The sequence below is a fragment of the Phalacrocorax carbo genome, chromosome 24 (assembly GCF_963921805.1).
Source record: "Phalacrocorax carbo chromosome 24, bPhaCar2.1, whole genome shotgun sequence".
Taxonomy (NCBI): domain Eukaryota; kingdom Metazoa; phylum Chordata; class Aves; order Suliformes; family Phalacrocoracidae; genus Phalacrocorax; species Phalacrocorax carbo.
The window spans coordinates 2600498-2618446 of NC_087536.1; the positions used below are offsets into that span (position 1 = coordinate 2600498).

The 17949-nt window shown below is 51.6% G+C and overlaps 1 protein-coding gene across 1 annotated transcript in view; it reads left to right on the plus strand.

The window, feature by feature from the left end:
- The window catches only part of LOC135317012 (germ cell-less protein-like 1), a 109929-nt gene extending 102463 nt beyond the window's left edge, over positions 1 to 7466 (plus strand). The window contains exons 13-17 of the mRNA XM_064472525.1: positions 263 to 332; positions 4821 to 4896; positions 5792 to 5937; positions 6178 to 6265; positions 6976 to 7466. Coding sequence (XP_064328595.1) covers positions 263 to 332; positions 4821 to 4896; positions 5792 to 5937; positions 6178 to 6265; positions 6976 to 7104 — 509 coding nt within the window. The 3' untranslated portion in view covers positions 7105 to 7466. The remainder of the gene's footprint in view (positions 1 to 262; positions 333 to 4820; positions 4897 to 5791; positions 5938 to 6177; positions 6266 to 6975) is intronic.
- Positions 7467 to 17949: the final 10483 nt, after the last annotated feature.

Below are 17949 nucleotides of genomic sequence, written 5' to 3' on the forward strand. Positions count from 1 at the left end.
AGATGAAAATAGTCCTGAGTTACTCAGTGTTAGCAGTTGATTTTTATCTGAACTGCCTCTTCTGTACCTGCGGCCTGGAGCTGAATCACACACGCGCGTTATCAGGTGGTGGGTTTGCACAGGCCGTCCAGTTAATAAGTGTAACCTTATTATTGCAATGTGATTTTATTTCTATATTTCAAGTGCCTATGAACACCCCCATTCCCGGCTCCAAAGGCGACACCAAGCTTATTTTTTTGTTCTTGTTGTTTTTCAATTTTAGAATGGCTGTCCTCTGTTTACAAACAGCAGTGGCTTGCCGTGCTCAGAGCAGAACAAGGCAATGATATTGGGTAGGTATATTACAGGCTTTCCTTTCTCTCTTTCTTAAACTAGAAAATTTCCTCTCATATAAATTCTGACAAGATTAACTTTTGGAGTTCCAGGTTGTATGGTTCTTAACAGCATCAGCCAATTGAAAACAGCAATGTGGTGGAATTTTTTGAATTCAATATAGTGACTTAGTTAAACATTGGAGAATGGGAAGGGTCACTCCATTACTTGCCTAGAAGAAGTGCACAAAGGAAAATTCAGTTATGCTCAAGTTAGAATGGTTCACAGAGGGATCGTGGATGCAGGGGATAAGCAGGACCCTCCCATTGAGTCACAAGGTTCAGAAGAGATGCCCTTGCTTTCTAAACTCCTTTCAGTGAGGAGCCTAGGCGCGGCTAGGTCCAATCTTAGTCTCAGGCTTGGTCAATGGTTTATGTGAATAGGGATAATATATATATTCACACTGCACACAAACATACCCCCCGAGGTTAACCTGTGAGTAAAAATTATCTTTTTGTGAGTTTCATGAATTACTCACATTTATGTGCTGATATTCATCAGCGCACGGCCGGTGAACCTCGCAAAATCAGGCCTTTGAGTCCTCGCAAAAACATCAACAGAAGATCCCTCCATCCTTGCAAAACCTACCCTGAGAGGCGTCCCAGCCCACAGGAGATACAGGGTCACGTGGCCGGCTGCGGTGCAGGAGAGCTCAAAAGGTCTCTGTCTTGGATCACTATTTATAGGATTGAGATGATTGGCTTTGGTCAATATTTTACATTCTGGCCACAATTCTGGTACGCAGGTCAGGGGGCAGATGGCCCAGGTGTGGTCAGAGATTGCCTGAGGCCCAGGTCGTTGTGACCAAGATAACAACACAATAGGGCTCACCCTGGGATCTCAGAGGGGTGGGGGGGCTGCACCACCACAGCACTGCACCGCCCTTGAGGAAATGCCATGACGACTGCTATGTTTCTGTGCCCTTTCAGAGATGTACAGGTAGCTGTGCTTAGTGGAACACCCTGACTGGCGTCTGTGCGCATAACGTGTAGTTGGGTTTCTTCAGCCTGTGCCTCACAAGGATCGTCAGTGGTGGCTTGGGCAGCGAGGCATGGTGATTTAACAGATGTGACATGTATGCGCGTGACCACAAACTGTTCCCTTCTGCTTGGTTTTGCCACATTGCATTGAGCCTGACTTGAACCAAAGGCCGTGCAGTCTGTGGCAGCGTTCAGCGGTAGAGTTACAGATCTCCCACCTGCCTTTTGAAGTGAAGAGTGAGTGTTCTCTTGATGTACTTCTGTGGCAGCGAGTGGTTCAGGATTTTCCACCCGGAGGTTTTGACTGGATCGTTAGTGAACGACCAACCACCAATAGACCTATTCTTAAGTACTCATAGCTCTGTCTTGAAACAGCTTACGCTTTAGCCCCAACACCCCGTGGCAGTGGCTTCCGTGGCTTAATTGTGTATTATATAGGAAATATTTCCTTAATCGCTTCCTTTTGGTGTTATGTAAGAGTGTTAAAAATGCCCAAAACTCTGACTTTGGCCTTAAGAGGATCTTTAAGAAGCGGTTCTCTCTGTCAATAGCAGTGCTCCAGAAAACGGAAGAGGTAAAGTACGTCATTATGAATGTCGTCATTTCAGCTCCTAAAGATTAATGTCGGGTGGTCATAGCTTGTTTCTGGGACTGTTGTTTGCTTGGGAAGACTTTTCTTGTAATGCAGTCATGGATGTATCTAACAGTAGGCGAATGTACAGTGCGCATTACCATCTAGCTCATATGGGACCCACAATTAGCATGAAAGCAAGTATTAACATAGTCATCCGAGTTCTTATTCAAGATAAGCCTTGGTATTTGCTTATTTTTGATGTCTTTTGGTAACTCACTGTAATGCAGGGAGAGTGTTTTAACTGTCAGCCGTTAGATACACCTGCTTCTGAAAAAGCAAGCTCTCATACAAAACTGAAGTGCAGATGATGGGGGTCATACCAGCTTTTAAAATGAGCAACTTGCATGTTCAACTCCAGGGCAGATGCTTTCAGTGACTCTTGGAAGGAGCAGAGTATTTTTCCATGTTTTTCTTGCTTGTCTAGTTTTCTTTAGTATGGGATTTTTTTTTTTTTAAACACAGCTAGAAGTGAAAAATCTGAGGCAGAGAAAGTTTACTGAACAGTAGACATCCGCCCGAATCTCTTATTATGGCATTTATTGCCAAGGTCTTTCGCTGATGGCAATGGCCCACTTATTAGTGGGTGAGATGTAGTGTTTCTTCTCAATATGTTTTTGCTTCTAACTTTGGTAGTTTACAAGCTTAATGGTTCAAAGTGGCATCCAGGTTGCTGTTTGTTTTGTAGTCAATAATGGCCTGATTGTCTCTGAACAGGGTGTTCTCTGGAGTCATGTGGGAGGGAGATGGGGGGTGCACGCACATGCGTGCATGGAGGGCTTCCCTGGAGTCGTGTGCAGTTCAATTGTTCTGTCGCTAGTCCACAGCACGCAATCTCTGAGATGATGTTTGAAATCCTGAGACCACTTCTCTGTCTTCTACTGGCAAGCCGTACTGCCACCCTGCAGTGAGATGCCTGTGGTCCGTAACTCATGTCTTAGAAGGGAAGACATGAAACTGTTCCTTTGTATTAAAGCAAATATTTTGGATGTTGGACCAACCGGTAGCTGAAAGAAAAGAATTAGGGTTTTATAAGACCATCCTTTGATCCAGATCTGCTGCCCTTCCTCTCGCACTTACTGCCTGTATCAGTATCTTAACACGTTTTTTCCTTAGAGATAAGGATGCAAACTCAGTCAAGCCGAGTGAAATGTGAGGTCTGACTCCCAGTGAGCTGAAGTAAGGCTCTATTTTCATATCCCACCTGGAGCAGAGCGTAATTGCACCCGCTTATTCTAGGGCTGCCAGCATGGAAATTACATTGCTTTGAAACATGTGATGTGGTTTGCTCTTTTGATAACTTCAGAGAGGAGGAGAAAATGTTTCTCTCCTTGTTTATGTAGTTTGCATTTAAAAGGACTAAACATTTTCCTCACTCCAGAATTTGGGAATTTTTGAGTGTAATACTGGAGTTTGTGACTTTGAACTGTAGCTGCTCAAGGTTTACTTGTTGTGCTAAAGTGGATCGCTGCTTTTTTTAATTAAACATGTGTTCTGTGGCAGATGCGAGAGAGATCTTTCAAGTCCATGACTGGAGTCGTTTCTATTCTAATGGTCTCTTTGGTGGTGTTTAAGAAGGAAATAGGATAACTTGACTGTTCGCTAAGCACGTGGTAGGCCAGCGTAAGCGGTTACAGCTGGAAGTTTTGCATCTTCTGAGGCTGCTCGAGGAATTGCGAGGGGGGAATGTTACCGTCTCTCTGACATTATGTACTAATGTTTGTGAAAGTTGTCACTAATTAAACAGAAATGAACCTTTTATCACCATTACTGAATTTGGGTCAGCTACGTAAGCAGTTCAGCTAGAAGGTGTGTAGAAAGCACGTGGGAGGTTCTTGGATGAGTTTGGTTAGCATGATTAGCGTGTTTGCTTAACTTAATCATAAAATACTTAAGCGTCCAGGACTGGTTTTTACAGAAACGGGGCAAAAAGACCACAGACTGAGCTTGTTCGTAAAAGGCATAGCCACAAGCTCTTGCGGTGTTTGTACAGTAGGAAGAGAAGAGGTGCAGCGTTTCTTCTTGCTTGTGGAGCTTGAAGTGTGTTGTTTGGTAGTGCGGGTTCATAATTTAACGTGGGGGTGGTGGTGGGGGTTGCCTTTCATTGCGATTTATGCTACTCACTTCAAGCGTTTGTCCTCAGTGTAACTTGAAGACTTTCTGGCAATGGTTGCTTATTTGGTTAACGATGTCATCGTGTCTAAAGTTAAGTGAGTAACATACCTCTGGAAAACTGGGCCTGATTTTACTCATGCCGGCTCTGCAAGGTTTCTCTATGTGCCGAAGCGGCAGTGGAAACTGTTGGGTGAAACAAGTTCATATTGGTGTAGGATGCCAGAACCAAGAGCTCGTGGCACTTGGTGGTCGCTGGGGGTAAACTTTTTTCCAGCCGCTTGAGAAATCTTTGAGTGTCGCTCTGGGTGCCGCTTCATAGCGCTGCTATTTTGCAGAGTCCTGCAGCTGTTCCTCAGCAGCAGCACTCGTTGATGTTTGTGCCTAGTAAGTCGGGACTACCGTGTTTAAAATGGACTTGGTTCTTTTAGGAGGATTGGGGAATGCATGTCATTGCAACGGCTATTATATCCATACCTGAAAAGGTTCTCTGGTAAAAGTCCTACCTACCGAGGCTTATATTGCAGTTTTGTAGAGTAGTCGGATGTTCACGGGATGATTCGGGTTGGAAGGGGGACTGGCAGGTCATCTAGTCTAACCTGGGCGCAGAGAAGGGTCAGCTGTGTGCTCAGACCGGTTTACTGGGGTCTGTTCAGCTCTTCCACGTTAAAGTACCGTACAAAGCTGTTTAAGTATCCTTAAAGATGCCCTTTTTTTTTTTGTAGGCCTCAGGAAATAAATAAAGAGGAACTGGAAGGAAACAGCATGAGGTGTGGTCGAAAACTTGCAGAGGGTGGCCATGTAAGTACGGCACGTGGCTACGTCTGTGCGCAGCTGACACATCTTAGACGTGCTAGGTATTTTCAAAACACGTTGGTCTTAATTGTCAAACTGCATCAAAAAGAGGTAACGGAGATGCTACGTTAAAGAAATTATTTTATTCTCCCTAGAAGGATGAAAAGGCTTGCTGTCGTTGAGATGAATAAGGAGTTAGTGACTTAATTGTGCTCTGGCACTGCAAGCAAGCCCGTGTTTGGAAAAACCTCTGTTGCATGAAAGGAGGGAATGTAGCCATGACTTATCATCGGAGACGTGTAAAATACATTCAGTTAAAATAAAGCTCTGATCACTGATGTCCCTTTCTTTTTAACTGGAAAAGGAAGCTTTCCAGATAAACTGTGTAACAGCCACAGCCAGAACCCCGCTGTGTTCCGTGTACGTCTGTGTGTCTTTAGGTAGCAGGTCCTGTGAGAGCACAGGAGACATGAATATTTTCTTCCCCACTGAAGTCACTTAACATGAGGCTGTTGTACTCCGAGGAGCACTTTAAGCACGAATGGGGTGTGTAGTTAAGTGCTGCTCAGACATACAGCAGCAGGTACCAGGATGCAGAACTATTTTAGATCCGCTTGTGTGAAATGTATTTCCGTATGTTTGGAAGGCAGCTGACGCGAAGCTTGTCTCGTGTACTCGTCTGCCTGCAAAGGCTGGCCGCTACAGTGAGTGGTTGCCTACCAGGGCGTCTTATGTCTCAAAGAGGTGTTGGCAAGGATCCTTGAATCCACCAGACATCTCTGTAGCCGAGGATCCCGGTCCCAAGTTTGAGCTGTTGGAGAAGCGGCACTTCTCATTTGTGTTGTGGCCAGTGCTCAGAGGGGCTGGTTTGTTTCTGTGTTTTTTAACTTGTGCTCTTCAGTACTGCTGGCGGTGGACTGGGTTCAACTTTGGCTTTGACCTTCTTGTCACTTATACAAATGGTTACATCATTTTCAAGCGGAATACGCTGGATCAGCCGTGCAGTGGATCAGTCAGTCTGCAGCCTCGGAGAAACATAGCCTTCAGGTAAATAATCACCAAGGAGGCAGAGCCTGTGGCGTGTGCTAAGATCTCCTACTGTAACTAAGTCTTTCCATCTGATGGATCCATTCTTTTGGATCCAAGTTTAACTCATCCCTTGCATTAAATTTTGTTGCCACCAGGTTAGTTATGTTTGAAAATGCCATTCTGTCTCCTTGGGACAAACTCTTTGTGCCGGAAAAACTACGTTATGGGAAACTAATTTAACTGTTGTTGTGTCCCTAGGTTACGTGTAACCTCTTTTGATAGCAGCGGGAAAGTTACTTTCAGTAGAACAACAGGATATCAGATTCTAACCTTTCAGAAGGACCAGGTATGTTTGGAGACTGCTTGCCTTCCCAGACTTCCAGCACTGGTGAGATTACCCATCTGAATAGTATGTCCATCAGGCTCCTGCTCATTTAGAGGCAAACTTGGAGCTTGTTTGAAGACTCTGTTGCGTTGTAAGCTGAAGAGTTAAAAGAATCCCTGCCTGTTGTTCAAGGGTGGTATTCATTGCTCTGTTAAACAAAGACCCAAAAGCCTCAGAGAGGAGTGGAGTTTATTAAGAGAATGTGCCCATTTCCACCCTCTGTGACAGCAGAATTCAGTAAGGAATGTGAAAGACTTGATCATCAAGTGTCTTAAGTGCTAATCAGCAGTGATATGTATGTGGTGGGTACATAGAGACTTTCTCCCTGCAAATGCAGAAAATCCCTCTTTATCTCCAATGTGCTTGAAGGTAAAGTTTGCTCAGCCGTTTCTCACGGTTCTGTTTCCTCTGATGCAGAAGGGTCGGCAGCCCTGGGGCAAGGGCTGTAAGCAATTTCAGAATAGCTTGTCAGTGTTAATATTACAAAACACCTGCTGAAGGTGAAGGTGAATTACTGTCTTGAGGTTTTTTATCTCTGCTTTTTGAATACATGTTAATTAAAATGTATAGAAGGACTGTTAGTACCAGTTTCGGTGCTTTTTGATGTACTTCCCTGTAATGGCCTCACTTGCTACGCAAATGCTCAAATGTCCACTGTGTTTGCTTTACAGGAGCAGATAGTGATGAATTTGGACAGAAGCCTCCTGACCTTCCCGCTCTACATCTTCTGTAACTTTTTGTACACATCGCCAGAGAAGACAACCGACAGCGAGGCACTGCCAGATAACTCAGAAACCTGAGACCTCTTTATATATTATATATCTATATATTTTATATATATATATATGGCCTTAGTATACTCCTATGCATATCTGAAAAGATCATCAGAAATTGTGTAGGCCAAAACTAGTTATCCCATATGTTTTTTTAATTTCTGTTCTGCACCTGCAGACAGTAGCCATTCCGTGGTTAAGAAATGTTAGACTTTTTATTTTCCTGGGTGAAAACTGAGCCAAATGGGACAGGGGGAGTTTGTGTGAATGACATCTTACGAACTTTCCTGTCAGATTCTGAGCACGCATTGTAGGACGCGTGGTTTTTGTAGTGTCTTATTTGTTTGTGGGTTGGTTTTTTTTTTTAAATGACTGATCTGTAAATACCAGGTCCGCATTCTGTTTCTTTTGTGGTCAAGTGTAAGAGGTACACTGTATTCATTCTTTCTATATGTTTTAAAATACCCAGCTTTTCGGTAATGCCAGCTTTGGTGCTGGGTTGAGCCACCCCAGGGCTCCTGCGTTGTTCTGAGGGCTCAGCGCCTCCTGTTCAGGACCAGGTCCTGCTCTGCCCTTGCACCCCGCTGGCTCCCGGGGCCACCCACCGCCCCTGCTCACCTGGACAAGCCGTTGCTGCGTGCAGACGCAGCCCTGGCCCGCACACCCCCGCGCACGTGTGCCCTGGCTGCTGGGGAACCGCCACCCTGCAGTGCGACGGGCACGTGGGATACGGAGCAAGAGCTTGCACAAAACTCATCTTGAGAATCATTTTTTGCAGACATTAACGACTCGTTCCCGTGATCTGTGGGTGTCCTGGTCCTACGTTGCCCTCCCTCGCCCTCCCGGCTGTAGAGGGACTGTCAGTGCAAAGAAACAAATCCCTTCCCAGCTTTGGTCCTTGTTCCCAGGACAGGATCAGGGATTTGGAATGGGGCCGGTGGCGCAGGGGCCCTTGCTAAGGGATCGTGAAGGAGTGGCTCAGTGCAGGAGTGAGGGGAGCACAGAAACCCAAACACAGCATAGCTTCCCCCAGAATTTTCTGGGGTGGTTGGTTTTTCTCCCCCACCCCCCCCATTTTATTTGTCACTGACTGGGAGCAGCAATTGTGGCAAAGGGGAGTGGAGCACTACACTGTATGGAAAGTACAAAAATAAGGAAGCCTATATATAATTGCAGTCAGTTACTAAAAATTGCTTCCGGGGCAGAGATTGGTGCACCTCTGGTGCTCCTCATACATCTTGGGTGACTGAATATGGTCCTTCTCTCTACAAGGCCTTTGACTTCAAAAAGGGAAGAGGCAAATTCCTCTTGCAAGGATCAATAATTTGCTGCTTGTAGAGAGATAGGTACATCTATCCTAAAAAAAAAAAAAAAAAAAGTAACAATAAAGTCCTGTCTACAGACCAACGAGGAGCGAATTGCTAGGGAGGAAGATCAGTGTCTCCGGTGTAGCAGCTGACTCACTGGAAGGCTCTGCTCTCCTGCTCCCTGAGTGGCCAGAGAACGTGCCAGTACAAGACCAGGAGTTCAAAGAAAATGCGTCCTAATGGGAACAACCAAGCAAAACAAAAGCCATCCTAAATCCACAAAGCAGTACTTCTTACTGGAGGAAAGAGACAGGCTGAAGAACTCGGCTGGTGGGGTCCAAGGTGGCAGTGCTAATGCCATTGCATCCAACAGAGGAATAAGCCAGGCCAGCCAGAGCAGTGACAAAGGTGCCTTTTCTGCCTCACAAGATGACAAGCAGGAGACCAGCCACCTCAAGGGTGTGCATGGCCACAGTGGGTCCTCACACAGCACGGGGAATAAACAGGAGGGACTGGAGCTCTGCGTGCAGTCACAGGGCCATGATCTCATTGCAGTCACAGGCTTTTCAGGAAAGACAGGCCAGCAAGACGAGGTGGGGGAGCTGCTCTTTATGTGAAGGAGCAACTGGAATTTATCAAGCTGTGCCCAGAGGGTGGAGGAAGAATGAGTTGAGAGCTTATGGGGAAAAAATCCAAGGGCAGGGAAATATGGGTGACGCTGTTATGGGTGTTCGCTATAGGCCACCTGATGAGAAAGAAGTCAATGAGTCCTTCTACAGCCAGCTAGAAGTACCCTCACAATTGCAGGCCCTGGTTCTCGTGGGTGACTTCAACCCCCGTGATATTTGCCTGAAAAGCAAGATGGCGAGGCACACACCATCCAGGAGGCTCCTGCAGAGCATTGAGGATAACTTTTTGACACAGGTGCTGGAGGAGCCAACAAGGCAAGATGTGCTGCTGGACCTTATACTAACAAACAGAAGGTCTAGTCAAGGCTGTGAGGGTTGAGGGTAGCCTTGGCTGCAGTGACCGTGAGATGGTGGAGTTCAGAATCCTGTGTGGTAGAAGCAGGGCAACAAGCAGGATTACAACCTTGGACTTCAGGAGTGCTAACTTTTGGCCTCTTCAAAGACCTGTTTGGAGGAATCCCATGGGTTAGGGCTCTAGAAGGCAGGGGGGTCCAAAAGAGCTGGACAGTATTCAAGGACCACTTCCTCTAAGCTCAAGGTTGGTGCATCTGTGTGAGGAAAAAGTCAAACTGATACCTTAAAAGCTAAAAGATAGAAGGTTCCAGGTCTGGCAGATTGATTATATCACACTCCTACGGACCTGCCCAGGCAAGCGCCATGTGCTCACCATGGTGGAAGCACCCGCTGGCTGGAAGCATACCCCGTGCCCCACGCCACTGCCCGACACACTATCCTGGGCCTGGAAAAACAAGTCCTATGGCGACATGGCACCCCAGAGAGAATGGAGTCAGACAACAGGACTAATTTCTGAAACAACCCTATAGACACCTGGGCCAAAGAGCGCGGCATTGAGTGGGTATATCACACCCCCTGTCACGCACCAGCCTCTGGGAAAATCGAACGATTCACTGGGCTGTTAAAGACTACAGAGAGCAATGGCGGGGTGGGACGTTCAAACACTGGGATACACATTTAGCAAAAGCCACCTGGTTAGTCAGCACTGGGGGATCTGCCAATAGAGCTGGCCTTGCCCAGGCAGAACCCTTACGTACTGTGGAAGGGGACAGAGTCCCTGTAGTGCATGTGAAAAGTATCCTGGGGAAAACAGTCTGGGTTATTCCTGTCTTGGGTAAAGGCAAACCCATTCATGGGATTGCTTTTGCTCGAGGACCTGGGTGCACTTGGTGGGTGATGCGCAAGGATGGAGAAATCCGATATGTGCCTCAAGGGGATTTGATTTTGGGTGAAAACAGCCAATGAACTGAATGGTAGGGTGCTAATTGCTATATAATGTTGTATGTCATCTCTTCTGTGGTTGCTATATGCCATATCAATGGTATCACGGTAGGAATCTTCCAGTTCGTGGAGAATGAACTTTGATTGAACCAAGCCAAGTGCAGCAGTGATGGAACAAGAACTGACTTCGGCATGCAACAATCCAACACCACACACACCATCTCTCCTGCCCTGAAAGACTGATACGATAGATGGAGCCTGAAGTCACGGACTAAATGAACTGAATAGGCATTTTGTGGACACTTGTGGATATTTTACAGACATTTTACAGGGGTAGTCCATAGACTAGGGGAATGTTATCTGTGAATTATATCAAAGGATGGGAAGGAGTAGGGGGTGGTGAATGAGGCTGTACTGGATAGTGTGGGACCTGAGCATGATGTAAATGGTATGGAATCAGGCGTGGATATTGTCATGGTTTTGGATGGGATGGAGTTTGTTTTCCTCACTGTAGCTGGCGTGCTGTGGTTTGGATTTAGTATAAGACTGATGTTGATGGCACACTGATGTTTTGGTTGTTGCTAAGTAATTGTGAATTTGGTGCTAAGTGTTGCCAGGTGGTGCTTGTACAGGTCAAGGATGTTTCCAGCTTCTCATGTTCTGCAGGGGGCGTGGGATGCTGGGGGGGGGGCATTGCTGGGGGAGCTGACCTGAGTTACCCTGTGGATATTCTGTATCATATGATGAAATGCCAGGATATCAAGTTGGGGGGCCGGGCTAGGAGGGAGGCAATGGTGCCTTGGGGGCAGGGGGTGTTTGCTGGATGGTTACTTTACTTGATGTTGGTTTGGCTTATTTTTAACATTTCCCCTTCTGCTTTATTTCCTTTTTCTATATATAATTATTATTATGATTATTACTGATTGATTTTACTTATAAAATTCTTCGTATCTCAACACTTGGACTCTCTGCTGCACACCATGCAGGAGGGCAGCGAGGAGGAGGAGCGTGGAGCGAGCCCTTCTTCCCAGAGGAAGGGTGGCAGGGAGAGGCCCCGGAGCAGATCGCCGCAGTGGGGCAGGGATCTCCGCAGCTGGGTCGTGGACCCCACGGACTACGAGCACTCAGCAGGGAGGAGGAAGAGAACTAGCCCTGCGAGTGTTGACTGCGCTCCCAGGCACGGCGCAGCTCCAGGGCCCTCCAAGAGCAGCTGCCAGTCAGCTCGCGCAGCCAGTGCTGCTCAGGAGCAGAGCCTGCCAAAGCAGAGGGAGCAGAGAAGATGCTGTCAGCGGGGCAATGATATCCACAGCCCCCCTGTGGAGCACACGGGGCGCCGCCGCTCAGCACGCAAGAGGAAGAGGGAGAGAACAAGTCCTCCGCGTTGTGCCGGAGCCCCAAGAGGCGATGCAGCTCCCGAGGCCCTCCAACGCCGGCTCCAAGGGGGCTCCCGCAGCCAGGGCTGCTTGGGAGCAAACTCAGCGGAGCGCGGAGTGGGGAGCAGATCCCCACGGCACGCCTGTGATCCCCACAGCCTGTTTGTGGTCACCATGGACTAGGAGCCCTTAGCAGGGGCAGGGAGAGGGAGAGGGGCAGGAGGAGGAGGGTCTCAGCAGTCGAGAGGTGCAGGTGGGACAGGCACTCGGGGCGCTGCAGCGGTGGCGGGGGCAGATTGTGACCCTGGATGCGGGAGGAGCGCAGCATCTGACTCCCGCAATGCCGAAGAGGAGGAAGAATAATCCAGGAAGCAGCGAGACTGCCCCCAGCAGGGACCAAGCTGCACAAAGGGTGCCGGCAGCCCACCCTGTCTCTCCTCCCAGATCTGCCTCTGGCCAGGAAGGACTCAAAGAGAGCTTCCAGAGAGCTGGACGGCTCTGCCGGCTGGCACGCCTGCCCACAGGTCCCTCGAGGAAGAGCTCTAGCCTGCGTTCAGCTTTTGGGATCGCCTTGCAAAAAACAGCGCTCGCTGGGAGGCAATGGGCAGCAAAGCCAAATCCGGAATTAAAAACAGTCGTTGGCCTTGCAGGCGTGAGCTTACGGGGTGTTTTCTTCTCTGGAGGCTTTGGGGCAATTGGCGGAAATAGCCAGCGTGGGAGGTTTGTGGCGTGGGATTTTGAAAGCTGTGTGCTTGCGTGTGCCCATCTTGCAGTCTCTTCTTTCTAAACACGGCGTTGGAGCCACTCGAATGGAAGTGGGCTGGATGAGCCGACAGCGAGCGGGACTGAAAGGGGCTGAACGGCCGGGCCCAGAGGGTGCCGCTCGGTGGCAGCAAGCCTAGCGCAAGGCCAGGACGTAGCGGTGTCTCCCGGGGGTCAATAGTGGCTCTGGTCCTGCTTCGCCCCTTCCTCACCTAACGTTAGCTCTGGGTGATGGGGCAGAGCGCCTCGTCAGCAAGTTGGCAGGTGTCACCAGCCCGAGAGGAGCTGGCGATTTGGCCAGGGGGTCCTGCTGCCATCCCGAGGCCGAGCTCCGGCACCTGCTTCTGCTCAGCTTCCTTGGAGCCTTTAGTCCTGACAGCAAGGAATGGTGTTTCTTCCTTTCTTCTGCCCCGCCCGCCCCCACCCCGGCACCTTCAGAGGAAGAATGCTATAGAAAGTCAAAGAAGAAAGAACTCTGGCCCGGCCATCTTATGCCCAAGATGCCTTCGGCAAAAGGCGCCCCTCGAGGCACAGGCGTTCTTCAGCCACGTTCAGCCAAGCCAGCCCGCCTGCCGTGGCTCTTTGTGAAGGGTAGCGAATGCCGTGCTGCCCCAGCACACGAGCTGTGGCTGAAGCGTGTGAGTGAGGAGCGGGCACACCCTGCTCAACCTCCAGCTGCCAGGGTGCCCTGCTTTCCTGGGTGGCACTGGGCGCTGCCAGCTCCGGAGCCCTGACCCTGCCCTGAGCTCAGCAGTGAGGTCCCTCTGCACCTAGGAGTGTGGGATGGCTGCCAGCTGGAGGAGCGGTGCTAGAGGAGGCTTGGAAGCAAAGCTGCCTTTGTCCTGCTCGGTGAGCTTGTGGCGTGAGCATTGAATGCGGCGCTTGGCTGCTGGCTGGTGCCAGGGAAAGGGCTCTGGAGCCTGCTAGTGCTGCTGTGGCAGGGCCCCAGCGTGCGCTGGAAGCAATGCTCCCCGGGCTCCGAGCAGGTCAAGGGGTGAATCCAGGTGCTAAGGCGCTGCCCACCAATGTTTTGGGGAGCTGGAGGGTGAGAGAGGCAGCCAAGGTCAATGCAGCGCAGTTGCTGAGGGCGTTTCTTTGGTAGCTCTCGTTCAGAGTCAGGCTGTGGCTGTACCTGGTGGGGGGCAGATCAAACTCCTTGGAAAAGAAGCTGCGAGAGCCCAGGTGCTTTGCTACACCAGTGTCACGGACACAGTCCTGTAGCTGGGCAGAGCAGAAAGGAAAGCCTCAGCGAGCGCAGGTGGCAGGCAAAGGTGCGAGCAGGAGCGCTTCCAGGCCTGGCCAGCGCTTCGTCCGTCTGGCTGTGTGGCTCGGCGAAGAGGTGGGAGCTCTGCCGGCGGACAGACGGCGCTTGGGCAGCAGCGCGTGGGGAAGCCCGGGGGCTGCCAGCTGCTGGCTACAGGAGGTGCCCGGGCTGTGGCGGCTGCTGGCCGCAGCGCGTCCCCGTGCGTCCCCGTGTCACAAAGGGGCGGTGATGCGGCACCCGCCCGGCGCTTGTGAGCTCACCCGGCCAGGGCCTGTGATCCTGAGGAGCGGGCCAGCGAAGGCCAGTTGGGCTGAGCTGGCCTTCGGGACAACTCGGCTCCTGCCTTTGCTGCTCGCGCGGCTCCTTTTTTCCAAGCATTCCTCGTTTCCTGCCCACTTCTGCCCAGCTTCCCTCCTCTCTCAAAGGTAACCGTGACGTGACTTGCAGGGCAGATGGCAGAGTAGGTCGCTGTGGGATGAAAGGAGAGGCTGGTCTGTACCTTGCCAGCCCTAGGCTGAGCCATCGCACCTTTGTAGGCTGGCCACACGTGGGCTATGGGTAGCGCTGCTGTTTGGCAGTTGTTCTTTCTTTGCCGTATCCTAGGAGGGGCAAGTAGGGGGTGGGGGGGTGGCAGTGCAGCGTGAGGCGTTGGGCTCAGCCTAGAAGGACGAGAAGCCCACCCTGAGTGCTGCGGTAGGAAGGCTGGCAGAGGAGGAGCACGGCAGCGGGAGCTGCTCAAGTAGCAGCCCAAAGCCGGTCGCTCCTGCACGCAAGGTGGGAAAGCGTGGGCTAGAGAGGCGGCGGGCTGTGTTGCTAACGCTGGCCACAGGCCAGCAGCAGGTCCTCTTCAGAGAAGGTGCCGTGCATTGGAGCCTTTCCCAAGGGCCTTTGAAGGTGCTGTGGACTGGGGCCCTGGGACAGCGCTGGGAAAGGCGTCAGCCTGCAGCTCTGCAGCAGTTCCGAGCACCACCGGAATAGATTTGAGGGCAGATACCGTTCTGTGGGTTTCATGTGGCGCTTTTTTAAATCCTTTTGGTGAGCTGCGGTTATTTCTTTGCAATCAGGCGGCAGGCTCGGCGCTGCTCTCTCTCTGGAGCGCCTCCCGACGTCCTTTGCCATCCGGAGCCTTCCCCTCTGTTCCCGAGAGGAGCGATGGCCGCAACGGGGAACGACTCCTGTGAGTAGCGGCTTCGCCAGCAGGCTCGGCCTTTGCCAACGCCAAAGGCAACGGGCGCGGCTGGGGCTCCATCCCTGCCTGCTGGTGCGCTGAGAGCCTAGGGCGAATCCTGGGGCGCTTTCCTGCTAGCAGCCAGGCTTACCCAGGTGTTCTCCATTAGAGACAGGAAAGCACCTTGTGTCACTCCTCTGCCGCTAGGCACAAGACACTGAAAGGTGTCCTTGCCGGCAGAAAGGTCTGACAGCAGCAGGGCTGCCTTCTCACCTCTTCCCCAATGTCGTTTCCCTGCAGTCCTTGTCGAGGGAATGGCTCCTCCAGAAAGGGTCCTCTTTCCCCCGGAGAAGATTTGCCTGGCCTGGCAGCGCCGACAGGGAGCTGGAGCGGGACTCCACAACCTGGGCAATACGTGCTTCCTCAACTCCATCCTGCAGTGCCTGACCTACACACCCCCTCTGGCCAACTACCTGCTCTCTCGGGAGCACAGCCAGTCGTGTGAGTACTTTGATGAACAGCTCCTCGTTCGTTGGGCACTTGCCAAGGGTTCCCAGCACCTGGAATTCAGCTTAGGAGCAAAGCCGCCCTCCTTTCTCAACCCGCCGAGTTGGTCGTCTTTGACCACTCAAGCCCAGAAGCCGCTTGTCCTGTCCAGGTGTCTCTTTCCCCTTCAGAAAGGCGCCTCTTTGTAGCCCCGCGTCTTGGTCCCAGCTCCTGCAAGTTAAACCCTCTTTGCCTGTGGCACAGACAGGCTCTGTCAGCGAAGAAGCGTCCTTCTGAAGAGTGTCTTCTGCGCACTCGAATGTCCTGGGCTTGTTGGGACGTGGGGGCCTTGGGAGGGGTGGAGGCCGCTCCTGGGACTCCAAGGTCTGCGTGAGGTTTCCCGTTGCTATGGCTATTTTGCTAAGCGGAGAAGCTTGCTTCCCTCCCACCTCCCTCTTCAGGTCGTCAGCAAGGCGTCTGCGTGATGTGCAGGATGGAAGCGCACGTGAACAGCGTCTTGCGTTCCTCAGGCAGTGCCATCGAGCCCTGGGGTGTCGTCAGCGTTCTGACATGTAAGTCGTTTCAGGTGCTTTGCCATGTCTCCGTCTGTTCGCGGAGGAGAGAAGGACTAACTTCCTCTTTCTTAGGCATAGGAGAACATTTCCAGCTGGGCGTGCAGGAAGACGCCCACGAGTTCCTCCGCCTTGCTGTCGATGCCATGCAGAGCGCTTGCCTGAGCGGAAGCAGCGAGTAAGCACAAGCAAATTGCCTTTCCAATGCTCCCGAGCCCTTTGGACTCCTTGAGGTGCTCCCATCAAGGAGAACCTGCGCCCAGGGTTTTCAGGCCAAGTAAAACTCCTGGAGGAGGTGACTCTCTGCCCCTTACCGTTTCTTTCCAGCTTGGACATCTCTTCCCAATCGACTACCGTCGTCCATCAAATCTTTGGGGGCTCTCTGAGATCCAGAGGTACTGCTCCCCACCTGTTGTTCCCCTTGGGACTGGCTGTGCCCTTCTGCCTGCTGCCTGTGATAAACAGCTGTACGTCTGACTGGCGCAGTAGGTAGGAGGAGCATGAACGGGCACGGTCGACCTCCCCTATCGCTGAGCGTTTCGGTTTGCCTTCCAGTCACGTGCTTGAGCTGCAAGGCAGTTTCCAGTTCCTACGAGGCCTTCCTGGACGTTCCTTTGGACGTGAAAGTAAGAGGGCTTGTCGCTTGTGCTTCGGGGCATCCCAAGGCCCCTGTAGCTTTCCAGAATCAACGCGGTTGGCTTAAAAACGCCTCCTGTGACCCGAAGAGAGCTTGGTGGTGGGCGGGAAGCGGAATGGCCCGAGTCCCTCTGGGGAGGCCGTGGCAGCGGTCTGCCTGTGGGTGCTGGCTTGAAGGCGGGCGAGTGGGAATTGTCCTCTCTGCACCCTGGACGTCCTCTCAGCCTTCTTCCCTTTGCCCTCCCTCAGCAGCCGTCTGGCTCCTGGCCTGGCGGGTGGTATTGTTTTCCTTGGTGGTGACCCTGCACACCCTCGGTAGCTGAACTGTGCAGCGCCACAGAGAGGTGGCTCTCGGTAGCCTTGGGAATCCCTTGGGAAGGAGGGCGATGTTCAGCCCCAAAGGCTCGTCCCGTCTCCTTCCGGACACTGCTTGCAGGCTGAGGGCGGGTCTCCTCAGCGTCGTCTAGCTAGGTTTTTGCGTAAACTCCTAGGAGGTGTTTGGGTGAGGGTGTTTCCCGCAGCTCAGTGCTCTCCTTTCTCACTCCTCCAGGCAGCCTCTTCTGTCACCGGTGCTCTGGAGGGCTTTGTCCGACCTGAGCGGCTGGAGGGCGAAAACTGCTATCGGTGTAGCCAGTAAGATGGACGCTAACGTCCTAATCGTACTAGATCCTGCGTGAAGGTGCTGCGTGTCGCCGAGCATAAGCCGTCGTTTCGTGTAGGCTTAACGCACAAGGAGACGACGCGGCTGGCTTTAGCGTGGCCTTACAGTGCTGAATAGTTTTAAAATAGCGCAAGGATGTGTGAGACGGGAAGGGTTGTCTGGCCTTCCGGGGGGAAGAAAGGCTGCATCGCAGGGTGCGTTTCAGCCCTCGCCTCTGTGCTTGCTTCCAAGGTGTGAGAGGATGGTCGCCGCCTCCAAGAGGTTTACAATCCATCGCGCGCCCATGGTTCTCACGGTGTGCCTGAAAAGGTTTGACGATTTCACCGGCGGGAAGATCAGCAAGGTGTGTACGCAGCTGGAGCGCAACTTCCTCTTCCTGGCGCAGGGGGTTTCCCAAAGCAGCGGGGCCTTTCGCCGGCTGTTGGCGTTGAGGTCTTTGCGTTCCCTTGCCAGGAGAGGAGAGTTCCCGCGGGAGGAGAAGCACGTGCCCTGCTCCGGCAGAGCTGCTTTGGCCGAGAACAGTTTCCTGCCACCCAAACCACGCCCCGTAGCTTTAGGGAGCGCCGAGTTGCCGTCAGCCCCAGAGATGTCTTTCTACGCCTCTAGCCCTTAGTCTTGGAAGGCTACTTCACGTAGTATTTCAGGATGGCTTCTGAGCCCTCTTGCTCTCTCCGTAGGTTGTGGAGTACCCCGAGTACTTGGACCTTCGCCCGTACAT